This window comes from Emys orbicularis, chromosome 22, assembly GCF_028017835.1.
Source record: "Emys orbicularis isolate rEmyOrb1 chromosome 22, rEmyOrb1.hap1, whole genome shotgun sequence".
In the NCBI taxonomy this organism is placed as follows: Eukaryota; Metazoa; Chordata; order Testudines; family Emydidae; genus Emys; species Emys orbicularis.
The window spans coordinates 14,569,008-14,586,319 of record NC_088704.1 but is presented as its reverse complement, the minus strand read 5'-3'; the positions used below and the strand labels follow the sequence as shown (position 1 = coordinate 14,586,319).

Below are 17,312 nucleotides of genomic sequence, written 5' to 3'. Positions count from 1 at the left end.
CTTCTCAGCGTGGGAACCGTTGGCTGTTTGGGAGGCGTATCTGCTCCTTGCTGCAGTGTTGCTGACCATGGCACACGGTCGTGGGCTGGGTGCCTGCAGTCTGGCCTGGCCCTTGCCTAGCCGCCCCTGGCGGACGCGAGGTGATGGGCTCTTCTGTGTTAGGAGCGCAGCTCCCGTGCTCGCTCCAGTGTGTTCGTTTACTGATCAACAAGAGAGGCATGAAAGCTTTTGCTCCCTGCGTCATTTCCAGCAGCTGCTGAGGGCATCAAAGCCATCAGGAGCCGGTGTTGTGGCGGGAATGGAGCGTGTCCCGCAGCCCCCTGGCACCGAGCGCTCTGTAGCTTCCAGACACCCCACATCCTAGCCTGCCTTTCTGCAGATAATTAGTGCTGTGTGTGCAGTGTGGTGCGACAAGCTCCCGGATAGAACAGCCTGTTGATTTCCTGCGTGGCCACCGCTGACCACGGCCTTGGGGTGTCTGCTGGGCCCAGGCGTTGGGTTTGCATTCCCAAAAGCTGAGGTCCCAGGAGGCAGGCCGTGTCCCTGGGACACCTCCACTCGGTGATTAAAAATCCCTCCGTCCTGGAGCTCACCTTCTCCTAATGCCTTGGCGCTGGGGCCGGATTCCTGCTGCCAGAGGGCGGGTTCCGCAGCTGCCGGTCCATGGCTTTGGGAGAAGCTCGGCTGAACCGACTCCAAACGGAACTTGACAGCCCGGAAAGCAGGAAGCGCGAGGGCAGATCAAAGGGAAGTGGAGCCAGCAGGATGGAGGGGGTTGAAAGGCTTCTCTTCTGCCCAGCGCCTCGGGAGTGACCAGGGGAGGCTGCTGGTTGGCGGTGAGGGTTAAGCGCCCTTCTGAGGAGGTGCCGGTCTGGCTGCCTCTGCGCACGCCTTGCTGTCTGGTTCTCAGACTAGAATCAGAACTGACTTTAGAGGAGGCTGTGTGTCCCCTCGCTAGCCCTCTGCCAGAGGGAAAGCACCAGACAGCATGGGCACGGGAAAAGGGGACAGCCACCAGAATGAGGGGTGGGGGACAGGCAGGGGAGGGCATCATCTGTGGCTAGGCAGAAGGGCAGGAACTGTGGATGGTCCTTGCCACGTACCGCTCCAGCTGCCTTCCTTTCTGCTCTGGCTCGCGTGCTCTCGCTCCTTTGTTTTTTGGGGTGGCAGGCTGGGGTTGGGTTGGTTTGCCTGGAACACACAAGCCCAGCTGCTTCAGATCATTTATAGCTCCCTGCATCGTTTCCAGTAAGGAGAATGGGTTTTTTTTTTTTTTTTTGCTGTGGTCTCCGCTGGTGTAAACCATTGGCGTGGCAGGCTGACAGAATCAATCCTGCTAATCACAGGGCTGCTTAGCTGGGAGCTAGTGCGAGATGTCGCTTGTCTCTCACTCTCACACGCACCCCCTGGCTTCCCATATTCTGGGAAGATACAATTGTGTGATTTGGCAAAGGGGAGACGCGCACACACACATTCACCCACTCTCTTCCTTCTCGCTGTCTGCTCCAGCCTTCTGGGTTGTCTCCGTCTTCTAACGCAGGAGCCAGAGCTGGAGTGAGATCTCATTACCTCTCGTTAATATCCGAGGCAGATAGCAGGGGAACAGGGAGGGGGTGGGATGGCGGGGAAGGGAGCGAACAAGCCGCGCTGAACTGCACAGATAGGGCTTGAGATTTGGCAGGATTTCTGGCGACACTTCCGCAGCGAAAGAAAAATGATAATGTACATCGCAACGGATGAAATGGATCTTGAGCTGCAGCTGCGGGGATCCAGCGAGATAAATAAAATGACAAATGCATCCCTGGGTGAAGATAAATATGCAGCACCTATAAAGATACATATTTTAGGAGAAGTTGGGGGGGGATTTGAGCAGCAGAAAAACAGCTTTACTGACCGGTTTTTAAACACCTCTATAGGGAGAGGGCAGGCAATGTATATTAACCCTGTGGTTTCGGCGGTTGAAGGAGAACCTAGGATGGGGGGTAGAGCGCAGGTGTGCAGCGGAGGGACCTGCTCTGGGGTGATGGGAGAGGATTCACCATGTGAGTTGCCAACTTGAGCCAATGACTGGCTCTTCCTGCAGTGCTGTGTGAGCTGCCAGCGGTGGGGGACATCAGCACAGAGCAGGTGTGTCGCCTCTTGGTCACAGGGGTACCTGCCTCCCGAGTGATCCAGTTTGTGGGACTGACAGGGACACCTCCCTCCCCGTTTTTCTTGTCCTCATGCAGGACTTCTAAACACCGAGTTGAGTTCGTCAACTGGAGACTTAGGATCTGTTCCGGTAACATCTGCAGCCCCCAGCCGAGATCAGGGTGCCATTGCATGTGGCACTGTACGTACATAGAGAGAGAGAGAGACAATCCCCTCTCCAAAGATAGCCAAGACAAAGGGTCAGAGGGGAGACTGAGGCACAGAGTGACTAAGTGACTTGCCCAAGGTCACGCACACAATCTATAGCGAAACCAACAACTGAACCCAGATCTCGAGTCCAGTGCCTGAACCTCAAGCCTCTCTCTCCTCTCAGCCCGTCCTCCTCCTCAGTTCTAGCAGTTCCCCAACTACCTAGTGGATCAGGATGAGGTGGGAGTGGCTGTTGCAGTCCTGCCTTTGGGGCACTGCCCCACTCTGAATAACGAGTGTGTGAAGTCAAAGTAAAACAAGCCTCTGCCCCATGCCCGTGTGTGTTTCAGAGCTGTTAGCGGGGCACTGGAGTACGTTGTCCCTTCACACTGCTTTACCAGTTCCAAGCTCTCTCTGAACATTAACTGATCTAACCCTCCCAACACCCCCCCTTGCGTTAGGCAGGTACAGAATGAGCCTTATTTTACGGATGGGGAAACAGAGGCAGGGAAGTTGTGTGACTTTCCCGCGGCCCCATAGAGAGTCAGTGGCAGAACTGGAGCTAGAACTCCGGTCTCTTGACCGCCCTTTCCTTGCTCTCACTGCTAGCCCATGCCGACTCTCGGCTCAGAGGGCTCAGGTTAGAGAGGCATATGCACTGCAGGGGGAAGCGACCCGCTGGCCTTTCACCCTCTGCTTTGGATTCCCTGACAGTTAGCCATTTGTCTGCCCTGGCGGGGTTTCTCTTTGCATGTGGCTCTGGCCGGGAGCCTGCCTTGGAGAGCTACTCTCTGCCGAGGGCGGGAGCATTTGGCAAGCAATGTAATGTACCTGGGAGGAAATCTACTTGTCAGTCCGTCCACCCTGCTTCTGCAGCCCTTTGCCAGCAGGGACACCCAACGCTGCCTCAGCTTTTCTCGTGGGGGGAGGGCAGAGTTGAGCCGTAAAAGAATGGGTGCAGAGCCATGGGGGGACTGGTTGGGATTGGGAGCCAGGATGGAGGGGTGTTTAAGGACGAGGCTGCAGGCGAAAAACACATTTCGATCTGGTTGGAATAAAATACCCTCATTGTCTAGCGAAACCGAAGTTTGTTTCCTGGCCAGAGGGAGGCCAGAGCAGCTCCTCGGTGACTGGGAGGGTCTCTGCGCAGGCCGGCGGCAGCGTCTGTGGTTTCTGAGCTGTGCTGGCTGGGAGCCCAAGGGTTCCACATAAGGCATCGGGTCCAAGAGGAAATAATCGGCTGGTTGGAGGCCTCCCGGCAGCCCACAGAGAGGTTCATTTTGCAGATGTTGTGGGGAGGGCGTGTGGGGTTTGCACTCAGGAAAAGTGAGAGGCATTGGCTGGAATTGGGGGCGGAGCAGTCGGGTCCTGTGCAGATGACTCTTCCGGATGCAGCTCAATCGTGACCCACACCCCCCTTGGAATTCCAGTTCTGCCCCTCTATCTGCCCCTCCTCCTTGGTAGTCCAGTTCTGGGCTCCCCAGCTCTGCTAGTGCCCCTCTATCTGCCCCCCCCCCGGTATTCCACTCCTGCCTCTTGCCTGAGCAGGGACCAGCAGTGTTGTGATTATAGGGCAGCTGGAAGCTCTGGTTTCAGGCCGCGGAGGTGTTTCCAGCCTGATGGTTAGATGCCCTGTCCAGATAGGAGCTGTGATAAGGGATGCCAGGAGCGATCTCTGAGCAAGGAGGTTTGTTGACCTCGGTGCTGACATCCGGTGCATTGGTCCATCTGTTACGCTCCTGCTAGCCTGGCATGATGAGGGTGAAGCACCATGGCAGCGGAGATGGGTAATAGCTGGGCCGTGGCTGTGAACAGAGGGAACGAGGAGCCCTTTGCTGCCTTTCACCGGGGGAGACGGCTTTGTTTGTGGGATCAGTTAATGGAAACTATTACACGTCGTTCATTTTCTGCCTTTCTCCCCTTCCTTTCTTCTCGCTCCAGCTCAAATCTTTCCTGAAGGAATGCAAGATTGCCAACTACTGCAAAGCGATCCGGCAGCTCTTGGAGAAGTTGCAGGAAAATTCTGCCTACGTCGCCAGTAGGCGCCAGAAAGCCACCTTCGGCGTGGCCAGCAGGGAGGCTGTGGTGAGTCGGCGACTTGGATTTCGGTTTCCTGGAAAGACAGTCTGACTCTGCGGTGGGGGTTGAGACTGTGGCAGCGGGAGGAGGGGCGAGGTCATGGAATTGGGCATGCCCGGGGTGGGTTGGACGTTTGCAAACCAGCGTCGGCTGAGTTGGGCTCTTGAGCTGTAGCTGGCGAAATTCCCCGGCCGACAGCATCATGGAAAACATAGTCCCTAAATTACACCCGTTGTTCTGGATCACCAGAAGGATGTGTGCTCCTATTAGGAGCGCTCCTTTTCAGTGGTACCCGTCTGGGCCTTCTCCTGTAGAAGTCTCTTGCAGCTCGCCTGTCCCACTTCAGATCTGTGGAGGCCACCAGATGAGTGACAACTGGAGGAGGGACCTCACCTCCTATCTAGGAGCTTTGCTGGCTCATGATCCCTGGCTGCCTGCCTCCAGCCGGGGTGGGGGAGGGGGGGGATAATACTTTTGTCGCTCAGCTGATTTGCAGCACTTTGTCTTTGTAAAACGAGCGCCCTGGTTAGATTTTCCTTGTTCGCCTGGAGACGGGACTCTAAGATCAGTGCCAAGCAATAAGCTTCAGGCTGAGAGCAGGACTTCTGGGCGTTGTGCCTCCGCGGCTGCTGGCCGATGGGCTCTGGGACGTTTCCCCTCCCTGCAGCCCGAGCCGTTGCGCGTCGACATCTCTACACGTTTGATGCCGAGGAAAGCCGCCAAGGCCTGGAGGAGCCAGTGTGCACTGGATCGTTCTGCGTTAAACCTTGGGGGCGGAGAGGAAGGGGAGCAGGTGCCTGAGATGTCAGAGGCCCTCCCCGCGCATTGTGGGGAATCGATCCCGGTGCAGGCAGTAGCTGCCGAGGGAATGCGCTGGGGGCTTTGGCCTCTGGGCTGTGGCTGCAGTGAGGGGTTTTCTTTACAAATAAAAGACTGATAGTGGGGACGATAAGGTCCAGGAAGGGGGCGGGGCTGATGGTTCCGAAGGGGCTTTGAGAGGCTTCACTTTGCTCCCACAGGAGGAGCTGGGATTTTTACCATTAGCTTCAGTGGGTCTGCACAGAGCTGGCCCGGCACAGATGAGCTTCCCTTCCAGGCACGAGAAGGGTGTTCCAGTTTCCTGGGGCTGTTCTAGCTCCGTCCTCCCTGCTGGGATGTCCAACAAGGGAGTGGCTAGAACCGGTGGTGGTGATGGTCAGTTTTCTTCTAAGTGGGCACTTGTCCGTTGGGAACTGGACTGAGACCCACCTGGCTCATTTCTTACAGACCACCGGGCAGCCATTGGGTGGTGGCAGCTTCCCGCGGCTGCTGGGCTGGATTTGAACCATCGGCTAGGGATCAGAAGCTCCCTGGCTCATTTCCCACCCAATCTTGCTTTCTCATGCCTTTTCATATGGGCCTGTCTTAGAAGAGCAGCCCGTACAGCAGTTCTGTGAGTCTCTTCTGGTGGATTCTCTGGAACGTGATGTCTTTAAATCATGTGTTGAGGACGTCAGTAACTCAGCCAGAGGTTAGGGGTCTATTACAGGAGTGGGTGGGTGAGGTTCTGTGGCCTGCGATGTGCAGGAGGTCAGATTAGATGATCACCACGGTCCCTTCTCCCTTAGAGTCTGTGAGGCCAGGAGTGGGGCTGTGAGAAAGAGAGAGCAGCTTTGGATGGTCTCTTCCTGGGCTGTGGGGTGAAATTCCCTCCTATCTTGGCTTGACACCTGCTTTGCATGATTGTGGAAGAGGATGGGGAGGTGGAAATTCTGTTCCATCATCATCTTACCCTCGAATTCTCTGGCTTCCCTACGCTGACCTCTTCTTAGAATGGTCCTTGGCTGTGTGGTGTTGGAGATGCTGCTTCCCAGCATCTCTCCCCTTGGCCTGTAGCCTGTCTGCTCCAAGCTAGGCCCCCGGAGAGAGGGGAAAGGGGAGAGAGCATGGCCAGGGAATTCAGCTCAACGCTGCTTCCCTCATGCTGAAGCCATTAATTTTTATTTCTCTCTTGCTTGGGCCAGACCCTCTCCTGGGACCCATTCACTTCTGAGTCCTGGAGCATTTGAAACCCAGCTCCGAATCCAGACTCTCAGTTGCTGTCCCATTAACAGATTTTTGTGTGCTGTTGCGTTGGGCGTCTGGGGTGGGATCTTTCCCTTCCAGGCAGGGAAGGAGAGGTGAAAATATTTCGTCCTCCAGAAGAGCCCGTGGGGTCGGAGTGAGCTGGATTTTGCCACTCGGCGCCGATGGGAATTGGCTGAAGCTCTGCGTTGGGAAAGGCTCCACCTGTTAGCGCCGGGCATGGAGCAGGAGTTCCACTGCAGACAAATTTATCTTCAGATGCTCAGCTGCGTGGACTGCAGGGAAATTATCCTTTCAAATCCTGGTGTATCAGCGCCAGGCCGCAGCAGCGTTGTTCTGGGATTAAGGGGCTGATGGAACTGGTTTTGAAGTGACTTAAGTATTCTTTGGTTCTATAAATGCCGTTCTGGATCGGACTGTCTTGCCAAAGGGATTAGGTTTCCCATCTGGAGCAAGGCTTTTTTCATTTTATTTTTCCCCCCTGTCGATGCCGTGACCACCCACCCGCTCTGCAGAGGCGGAGATTTCAGCCTCTGGGGCTCTCAGCGAGGTGCGGGGCCGGGTAAGATCATTCGCGAAATAAAAAGGGTTTCCAGCAACTATGCAATTATCTGCTCGCTCCCAGCAGCTCAGGCTGCAGCCCCGTTTGTCAGAACAAGATAATTAATTTTAACACTTAGTTGCCTGCACAGCTCCTGCAGCGGCTGGCTGCTGAAAGGGACAAGAGTCCGTCTGGGCTGACCCCCGAAGGGCAGCGGCACATGGGCTGCACTGGGAAGGGTGGGGGAGCGCTGGATTGCCATGCAAGCTTCGGGGGGTTCTTGTTTTGTGAGTTACAGGGGTATCGCAGCAGCTTATGGCTCTGCTGTGCAGGGATGCTCGTGTTCCCAGCAGAACGTGTGATTGCTGCTCTCTGCACTGTGGAGAGGCGGGAGCCATTGCCCGAGGAGGAATGGGGGGGGGGCGGGGGCGTAGCTTGTGCCTCATGCACGTGGAACAGCATTGCCCTCTGGGAATGGGGGGAGCGGCGGGTGCACACTGCGCTCCTGGGGGAGGGAGGGGATCATGGCCCATCTCATGTGCCTGCAGAGCAGGTCGGAGTCCCCTGTGGACAGTAGCCCTGCGCTGCCCCGCACTGCCTTGCCAAGCGACGGCGTCGGTTTCCAAGAAGGGACAAGAACCTGAGCTAGCACAGAGGCCTGGCTTCCCAGCAAGGCTTGCAGTGCCCCTCTGCGTGTGGGTTGAGTTCACGCGCTTGCCTCCAGCCTCACAATGTATGTGGCAGCAAATCGCCGCCAGAGAGGGTGGAGGAAGGGAGGCCAAACATCTGCTTGTCTCCCTTGCCAGCAGGAGCAATTGAAAGCAAATGCTCCCTGGAATTCCCGTCCATGCACATGTGCCGGGGGGCGGCCCCTGAGTCGCCCCCCAGCCATGCTGGATGTCTGCCCGCCTGCCCCCATCCAACTCTGAATCATGGGTGATGACTCACGTTATATCTTTTTTTAAGTGCAATATTCCAGAGCCCGGGCTGCTTTGAGAAGCCGACTCCGATGCTAATAGGATTAATGCATTAATGAATATTTGACTGGGGGGGGAGCCAGGCAGAGAACGGAGCCTGCCGCTAACTCTTAACCCTGGAGCGCAGCATCCAACCCTGGCCATAGACTCCTTGGCACCGGTACGGGTCTCTGGTGCAGTGACATGAAATGCAGGCAGGGGAATTAGCGCACCGGGGCATGCAGCTATGTCTCTGCAGAGATAGCCAGCCTGTCTGAAACCAGGATAAACGTACTCTGTTCTGTAGAGGTTCTGACCCCGCCGCCCTCAGCCGGCTATCTGAGCACCTTCCACTAGGTCAATAAGCGACGGGACTAACCTCCGCACCTCTGGTTCGTTCTGTCTCATCTTGACTGCACGGATCATTCTTCCACTCGGGGAGCGTTGTGGGTTTTCTTTTGGGTTTTGAACGTCCACTCTGCTGTGTTTGTATTCGAGAAGGCAGATCGGAGGAGAGCGTCTGGCCCTCGGATGGGACGGTGGTGAGGTTTGTGATGGTCCTTGTGAGAGTTTGCTCCACGCTCTCCGACTGGCCCCCGAGACAGCTCCATCTCTTGCGCAGCGAGCTGTGCTCGGCGCCGGCAGCTGTTCCCTTCTCCCTTTCGCCTGGGGACTCCATTGAACAACTGTGGTGAAAATGAGCTGCTCCTGAGACCTTTCCCAGCACAGCCAGCATCTGCCATGGCCCTGGCTCTCTCATCCATTGTACTCGGCCTCTGGTTTATCATGAGTTTCCTGATTCCTGGGGAAAAGGTTGAAAAGGGCAGGGAGAGTTCAGAGGAGAGCTGCAAATCCGGTGGGAGGGGCTTGGGGAGCAAAGGTTAGGAGACCTAGGAGAGGTTCAGCATAGAGAAAAGAGGGAGGGGAGAGCAAATGCATCCCTCCTGCCCCTCCCACCCTAAAGGCACCCTGGAGAGGCGGGATCAGCTGTTACCTTCAGTCTGAGGTCATGGCCTTCACTTTCAGCAGGTAAAATGTAGGGAACTTTGACAGGAAGAACATCTGTGGCCCTGGAACCAGCTGCCGTCACAGGACAGGAGGTCTGAGACTAGACCTCCAATGGGATGGCAGGGTTAGGGCCTGTGTAATCGCTCTTGTCCCCACGCGGGGGGACGGGCTGTCTCGCCTGTCCGGGTTCTTGCACCATACTCCTTGCCGTGGTATCGGAGCGTGCTCCAGGTTTTATTAAAGCCCACGCACAGAGGTCCCCGTGACCCAGGAGGCGTCCTGGACCAATCAGTGACTTTCTGTAGGAGCGATGCTGTCCTTAGAGCTGTGCTGACATCACGAATAAACAAGGGGGGAGGGATAGCTCAGTGGTTTGAGCATTGGCCTGCTAAACCCGGGGTTGTGAGCTCAATCCTTGAGGGGGCCATTTAGGGAACTGGGGTAAAAATCTATCTGGGGATTGGTCCTGCTTTGAGCAGGGGGTTGGACTAGATGACCTCCTGAGGTCCCTTCCAGCCCTGATATTCTATGATTCTAAGACCTTGGTCATCTCCGTGCTGCTGGCACCTCATGGGATTGGGTTCACGGCTCAGAAGCAAGATGTTAAAAGAGCCCTGAGAGCTTGACGCTGCCTTGGAAGCGCCCTGCTAAGGGAGGATGGCAACAACCACTTTGGGCTTTTCCATCTAACGGCCTGTCCCAGTTAATGAAGAATGACTGACTTGTGTGTCTTCTTGTTTCCTTGGGCTCCCCGTGCCTTGCATTCACTGGTTGCCTGTTGCCTCCTACTTCGGTTGGAAGCTCTCTGGGGCAGGGACCATCTTTGTGTTTTGTACAGGGGTTAGCATGATGAGCCCCGATCCATGCTCAGCACCTCTTGTCCCAAATAATTAATAGTGCTGGAGGGAAAGAGAATTGCAAGCAACTGAGATGGACTCGGTGTCTGACCCTCTCAACTTTTTCCATTGGGGTTCAGAATGAAAGTCAAGCGGAATATTTTCATTATTTTTGTGTCTTCCCGGTCCATCACCAATGGAAAACAATAGATGTCTCTGCACACTGGACAGAACAAAGAGCCTCCCTCCATGAGAAGAGTTCCCCCCGCCCCGTGAATGTTCAGAGTCTTTGCTGAAATGGTCAGTTCTGGCTGGAAGCCAGGAGCAGCCCTGATCTGTGTATAAAGACGACGACTCTGCCACTTTTGCTGTTGTGACGAGCAGGACTGAAAGCAGAGTGGAGCTGTCTGACAACAGGCCTGTCTGCTGGCCTGCGTCACCAGAGACCACAGCGTGTCTGTCAGCGTGTTGAAGAGCAGAGTAGATAACTGGCAAGCAGGCCTGGTCTCAAGCCACGCAGTCCAGAGCCGTGTGTTTCCAATGCTCCAAAAGGGTGGTATAAACTTGGGGCCCATCATTACAGGAAAGTGACTGTTTGGTTTGATGCTGTCGTCCCTATTCTTGGGTGTATAATCATAGCGTTTAAGGCCAGAAGGGACCACCAGATCATCTGGTCTGACCTCCTGTGTATCACAGGCCACCAACACTACCCAGCACCTGCAAACTAAACCCAACAACCAGAATTGGACCAGAGTATTACAGCCCCCAGGAGACTAAACCAGGATGTGCCACAGGCAGAGAATAGGAGGGACCGAGGTGCCCCAATACCTGAATTAAGTGAGATATACCCAGATAATCCCAACAAATGACCTGCGCCCCATGCTACAGAGGAAGGTGACACCCCCCCCCCCCCGGCCAAGGTCAAGGTCAGTCTTACCTGGGGGGAAATTGCTTCCTGACCCTACATATGGCGATCAGTTATTCCCTGAGCATGTGAGCAAGAACCAGCCACCCAAGCACCTGTGACGGTGAATGCTTGGTGCCGCCTCAGAGCCCTGGCCCACTCTCTCCCATGTCCCATCTCCAGACGGGGCCATCACTGATGCTTCAGAGGACGGCGACTGAACCCTCTCCCCCCCCCCCCCAACTCCTCCCAATAAATAGATTCCAGAACATTAGAGTGTGGGTGTGACAAGCCGGTTGCCATTTATTTACCAAAGTGCTGTTCATGGGGCAGAGACCATGGATGCGCCGCCTTTTCCCTTCCCTGCTACCGGCCGGTTCCTGAGCTGATGCAAATCAGTGTGTCCCCATTAAAGTCTTCAGTAGATACATGCTGGCTTCCACCAGCTGCGGATCTGGCCTGCTGCAAATTAAGGAGCTGCTGTCTCTCTGCTCTCTTTATCTGTCTGTCTTAGCAATGCAATACTCTTTAAATGTACTTTTCCCCGGTGGACTCGGCTCTGATTGACACCAGCAGCCAGTGTGCTGTCGCGTCTGAGTTGTGATGAGCTGCTCCCAAAAGGCCGACCTGACTTCCTTACAAGCAGAAGCTTGGTGTTTTCAAAACGATGCCACTGGAGAAGCTTATTTGAACTGCCACCTCCGCTCCTCTGTGGCGCTGCCGGTGCGTTCCCACAGGTGGAAACAGAATGTGCCATGCAGCTGCTCAGCGTGTGCCGGTTTTGCTTGTGACACTTGAGTCTGGATAATCCTCCTTTCCTGCTGGATCCTGAACGGCTCTGTGTGTAAACGCACATTCCTGTCGCTCTTTCCCTTGTCCTCCTTCGCCTGTTCCTTCTGACTGTTGCCCACACCGATCGTCTCCCATCTCGCATTAGGCTGCCTTTCGCCATGTGCTTGTGCAGCACCTCGGGGCACTCCTGTAATACAGATGACAAGGTTCCGATCTGGGTGGGTGGGATCTATGGTAAAGGGATGCGGCCAGGTTAAAAAGAATGCATTTGAATTTCACATGCCCTCTCACCGATCACACGCCAGATTTTAACCATCTAATTTCCTTTCTGCTATTTATGAGACTGACTTCTCCTGTTTCTCCCTTCTTGGACAGTGAACGTAGGTTAGTTAGTCAATCTCGTGTTCTGCCTTCGCCGGGCTGTGATGTTTGGGTGACAGACACTGCTGCGGGATGTTTGTTTAAAAACTAAATACTTTAGCAATAGAATTAAAAACAAACCAGGCAAACATCTGTCACACTTCTGCTTTGCAAATGCGGGTGGGTTTTTTGTTTAAAAAGCTTCATGCAAAACAGTTTTAGGGGACCAAATTTGCACCAACAGGTCCCAGAAATGAAAGGAACAGAAATCCCGCTGAAGTCCGCCTACTGTGTCTGTCTCTCTGTCTCTTCTCCCGCAGACCCATGGAGTACGAGAGGCCTAGATCCGGGGCCAAGAGCTTAACAGTTGGTCCCTAAATAGAAGTGAGCCGACTTTCAGAGCTGCCCAATGAGTGCTGCAAGTTCTCAGCACCATTGAGGATCAGGCTGCTTCTGTTAGGTGCCCAAATATGGATTTAGGAACAAAACGTTTAGGCCACCAGGCTTGAGTCCTCTGGCCTGAGGTGATGCCTGAATCCCACTGTCCTATGTGCTCGTGTATGGGTGCTGCTCTGTGTGGAACAGTCCCCAAAGTCCCTGGTGTGTCTAGCCTTCCCCTGCAGATCTCTTCCTTTGCCAAGCCCCCTGGGCTGGTCTCCAGGGCTGTATCTCCATGGTGGATACGAAGGGTAGTCGTTTGAACTCTGGAAATTCTGGCCCTTACAGTCAAAGTGAGCAGTGATTTTTGGGCTGCCCAGCTTGGCACCTAAGAGGGGGGTGGATTTTGGAACGTGCTGAGCGCCTGTGGATTGGGCCCCTTCCAGGTGTTTCCCACTGAGCACCCAAAACTAGCAGTCACTTGGGGAAAATCTTGGCCCTTGTCTTCATGTCAATGGGTACGTCTACACCGCGGGGGGAAAAATCCCCAACAAACCCTCAGCAGTGAGTCTCTGACCCCAGGTCTACAGACTCAGGTGTGGACTCTGGCACTAAAAACAGCCATGTAGATGTTCCTGCTCAGGCTCTGAGACCCATCCCCTCGCCGGGTCTCATATCCCGAGCTCCAGCCCAAGCGGGAACGTCTCTGTGGCAACTTTTAGAGCCCGTGCGAGCCCGAATCTGTCGACCCAGGTGCCGAGATGCACTAATGCGGGGTGGTCTGTTTTTTCCCCCCGCTGTGTGACATACCCCATAATGCTATGTGTGATACTGTGGTTATCTTAAATGACTCTTCTGAATTCACACTTCGCCCTGCCCTTGCTCTGCAATGTAGAATCTAGGTTCCCGGGTGGCTCGTGTCTGCTTGGAACAGGACCTAGGACTGCGGTCTCTGTCAGCCTAGGGCCCGCTCCCTCCGTGGCTGTGTTACATAAAGCCTGCTTTGAACCCCTGCTTTGACTGCCTCTGGTCCTGGCCTAACGTCTGTCTCCTCCCTCCCCCCACAGGAACAATGGGAGAAGCGGGTCAAGGAAGAGGGGACGCCTCTGACCAAGTATTACGCTCAGTGGAAGAAGCTGCGGGAGAAAGAGATCCAGCTGGAAATCAGCGGCAAGGAAAGGGTAAGGGCTGCAAGTCTCCGGCTTCCCTGGCTAACTGCAGTGGGAGACCAAAGATATCCCATGTGACGGTTGCTGAGCAAAGCCGGCCCCTCCGCAGCATGGCTGAGAAACCTTTGCCCTGGAAGGGGGTGTGATTTGGGGTGCTGCCTGGCAGAGAGCTTGATTGGGCGGCCCCAGCCAGTTAAACGCTGAACGGCCTTCAGCTCCCTGTTCAGCCTTGATGCCTGCCTTTGCCAGGATCCCAAGCCCAGTGGCAAGTCTTTGGATCAACTTCCTGGCTAAAGTGTCTTTCCCCAGGTTCGCCGGGCAGGGATGAGCGTGTGAGGCTGGGATGAGCCTCCTCTGATGGCTACATTGGGCCTGGGTAGGCTCCTGTAGCCAGCTGACGTCCCGCTGTGCGGAGGGCAGTTATAAGCGGAGATGAAGCTGAGTTATCGAGTTCAGACCTGGGTCCAAACTTCTCCCGGTGTTTGGCTCAGGGGCTTTTCTTGGCTCCCACCTTTAAATATAAAGCTGGGAGGCTGCTCAGATCGAGTGCCTTTTATTCTATGCACTGATTATTTGTCAAAGGGGATAGTGGGGCCGAAAGAGTCATAGTGGGCATGCAGCCGCCTCCCTAATGTAGTGCAGTGGGCAGGATCCCGGACAGAGAGTCAGGACGCTTGGGTTCTGTCCCCAACTTCGCTATCTACTCACTGTGACACCGAGGGCAAGTCATCTCACCTGGCTGTTCCCCTGCCTGTAAAACATGGCTAGCGATACTTGTCCTTTCCTGTAAAGCACTTGGGAGTCTGTGGCTGGAAAGAGCCGCAGTGGGAAGTGCTGTGGGTGATGATGGTTTGGTTCCGCGAATGAGAAGAAGGACTCGAACGGAGGGTACGTCAGGCAGCTGGCTCTCCCAGCACGCATCCTCGTAGTCTTGGGAAGCCTATCCCAGATTCCCAGCCTACTGCGGGCAGCCACCCCGCACGCTGAGGGTTTGAGACCCAGCCATGTAGCGAATTTTGGAGATTCCCGCTTTCATTACGGAGCGAGAGGTTCCTCTTTGGGCTGTTTATGCACAGGGTCAGTTAAACATAGCATCCGGCGCCTTTCATCAGTAGACCTCAAAGTGCTTTGCAAAGGAGGCCAGCGTCATTTATCTCCCTTCTACGGATGGGGAAACTGAGGCACAGAGGAGTGGCATGGCTTGTCCAAGGTCAGCCAGCAGCCAAACCGGGAATAGAACCCAGGTCTTCTGATTTCCAGTCCAGTGCCCTGTCCACTAGAGCACACTTTTGTCTAGTACAGGGCTTACAGGGAATGCATGCTAAGGAGCCAGGGATTTGAAGTGTTCTAGGAAGACTCTGCCAGGGAGGTGGTGTGTGCAATAGAGTCCGTTGTACGGAGCACCTGGATGCAATAGCCTTATAGCACATGGAGGGTGCTGATTTAGGCCCAGGCATGGACTGCAGCCGTGGTGTTTTAGACCTTGTGCTGGTGCCTGCTTAGCACACTTGCAGCCATTTCCATGTAAAGAGAGCTCTCCCGTTGCCTGGGCGATCCACATCCGTTAAAACCACCATCGTGTTAGCGAAGCAGAGGAACGTCGCGGGACTCCTGTCAAAATAAAAGTTGCGTGAAGGGAAAGAACAGCACAAACTGCTGTGCCGTAGAAGATCTCTGCCCTTCAGAACAGGAGGTTTCCTAACAGTGGTGGCTTCAGGGCAAAATATTCTGGGCTGCTTTGCAGTCTGTTTAGCCGCTACTAGCTCAGGGGAAGGGGGGCGAGCGCTGATTATATCGCTTTATAATGCACCAAATTGCTGCAGCTGTGATGCATCCATTTAGAAATTCCTGCAGTGAATGGGACGCGTGACGGCCGCTTTCGGCAAATTCTTTGTTCTCCTAAATGGGGAGCCCTAGAACTGCGACTGCCAACGGTCTCCCGTGAACGTGCGTTAACTCTTCCTTTCTCCCGGGCCTATTCCAGGTGTAGTTAGGGCCTGGCTGGCTGGCCGCACCTCTGGAATGAGATTCACGTAGCTCCTGTGCTGGGTATGCCGATCCCGTTGCCTTAAAGGCAGAATAATGACGGGGTGGAGCATAGGAAGAGTTCAGAGCAAATACCTGAGTTTGAGATTGCCGGGGGGGGGAAGCTTTGAACTGCGCTTCATGTAACTGCCGTTGGAGCCCTTGAATTGGTTTATGCAAGCAAATGTTTAGCTCATTGCTGTAAGACGAGTGTTGAAGCAATTAACCGATAGCCACAACCCCATAATCCCTTGCCGAAAGAGGATCTGGAATTCGAGATTAAATCCCAGGTTGCAGTTAGTTGCTGCCGAGTTAAACATTGGTGCCTAGTTGTTGGTGAGAGGAAAGAGCCTGCTGCCTGTACTTGTCGGAGGGGAGTCCTTTGCAGGTTGTCTATTAATAATAATAATTATTATTATTTGTATTATTGTTACACCCCAGAAATGGTCTAGGACCCCATCGTGCTCAGCGCTGTACAAACAGAGCAAACAGATGGCCCCTGTCCCCAAGAGCTTAAGATTTTTCCCCTGTTGTTTTCAGGGTTGCTATAGTAATTGTCAGAATTTACTGGAGAGGTTGTTTAAAACCCCCAGCACCCTAGAGTGCAGCCTCAGGGCATGGCAGCCAAAGGGGCTGGTGGGGGAAGGATCAGCTCTTGGCAGAGTAACAGGTATATAAGCTTGACGCTCCTTGACACGTAAAGGAATTATTTAGGGACCCACAAACTGGGATCGGGGCCTGAAAATAAGTCCAGGGGGCTGGATCGTCAGCCGGTGCAGATGGCTGCGGCTCCATTGCACCCCATGGAGCTGTGCCGATCAACACTATCTGTGGGGCAGGCCATCTGCCTGTGTCTCAGAGATGCATCGGAGGCATGTCCTAGTGCTGCCGAAAGTATGACTTTGTGAGACAGGGCCAGCCACTCCCCAGTCTGTTGTCGTGAACCGGGGTGCAGCTTAGCCAGCGGCCGGCCAAATCCTCCGAGCGTTTAGCAGTTCTTCTACAACTCCTCGTTTCAGAGGTGGGGACGCTAGGCGGGGTGGTTGGTTTGTTTTGCAGCAGGCATTTGCCAGCCTCAGTCGGGCCTTTCCTGATGGCAGAGGGGAGGAGCGAAGGGTTGGGGTGAGGACAAGAAAAGATCTGAATTGCCTGTATCTGAGCAGCGTATCCTGGAGGGTAACGGTCTAATGCGAGTTGGCAGCTGTCTGCTGGTAGGATGCGGTCATCTCAGTTCTCCCCACCCGGGTGTCATCCGCCTACACAGAGCGGAGAGGGGTCAGAGCACGAGAAACCTGTCCCCCACTCTGCCTCGGGACTTCCTTGCTGACCTTGCAGAGGTCACTTGGCTGCTCCATGCCTCCGGTAAAATGGGGTGACCCGCTTCACCAGGCTAAGATTGTTGTCTGAAGCACGTTGAAATCCTCAGTCGGAAGGGGCTGTGCAAAGGGCAAACCCACCTTACGTTAGAACAAAGCCAGTCATTTGGCTGCTGTTCTTAACGGAGGAGGTGTCTTGGGGGAAATAAATCTTTGCAATGGGGTACGGAAGATCAGGAGACCAGATCAGTGGGGAAACAGATTGCCGTGCTCCTAGTTAGCTTGTATTTGTCTGATGCTGTAGAGGGCTATCTAAATGCCAAGTGTACCTGGCCGAGAACTGCGACTCAGCTAACTGGGGGAAGGGGGTCACCGGATTCCCTTGATGCCACTGGCTCTTGGTTTTGTCTGGTTTTCCCTCTAGATTGCTCTGTGGAACAGGGCGGCTTGCCCTGCACTAAGCCAGCCCTGATTACAGAATGAGCCGCACCTGGGCTGAACCAGGTGGTCCCCATGCAAAAAGAGCAGGAAGCTGCGGTGAAGG

The 17,312-nt window shown here is 54.7% G+C and overlaps 1 protein-coding gene across 1 annotated transcript in view; it reads left to right on the top strand.

Annotated features, from left to right (window-relative positions):
• Window positions 1-17,312, top strand: part of NOC2L (NOC2 like nucleolar associated transcriptional repressor) — a 78,655-nt gene that overhangs the window by 40,539 nt on the left and 20,804 nt on the right. Inside the window, exons 15-16 of the mRNA XM_065421279.1 lie at window positions 4,282-4,425; window positions 13,326-13,439. Coding sequence (XP_065277351.1) covers window positions 4,282-4,425; window positions 13,326-13,439 — 258 coding nt within the window. The remainder of the gene's footprint in view (window positions 1-4,281; window positions 4,426-13,325; window positions 13,440-17,312) is intronic.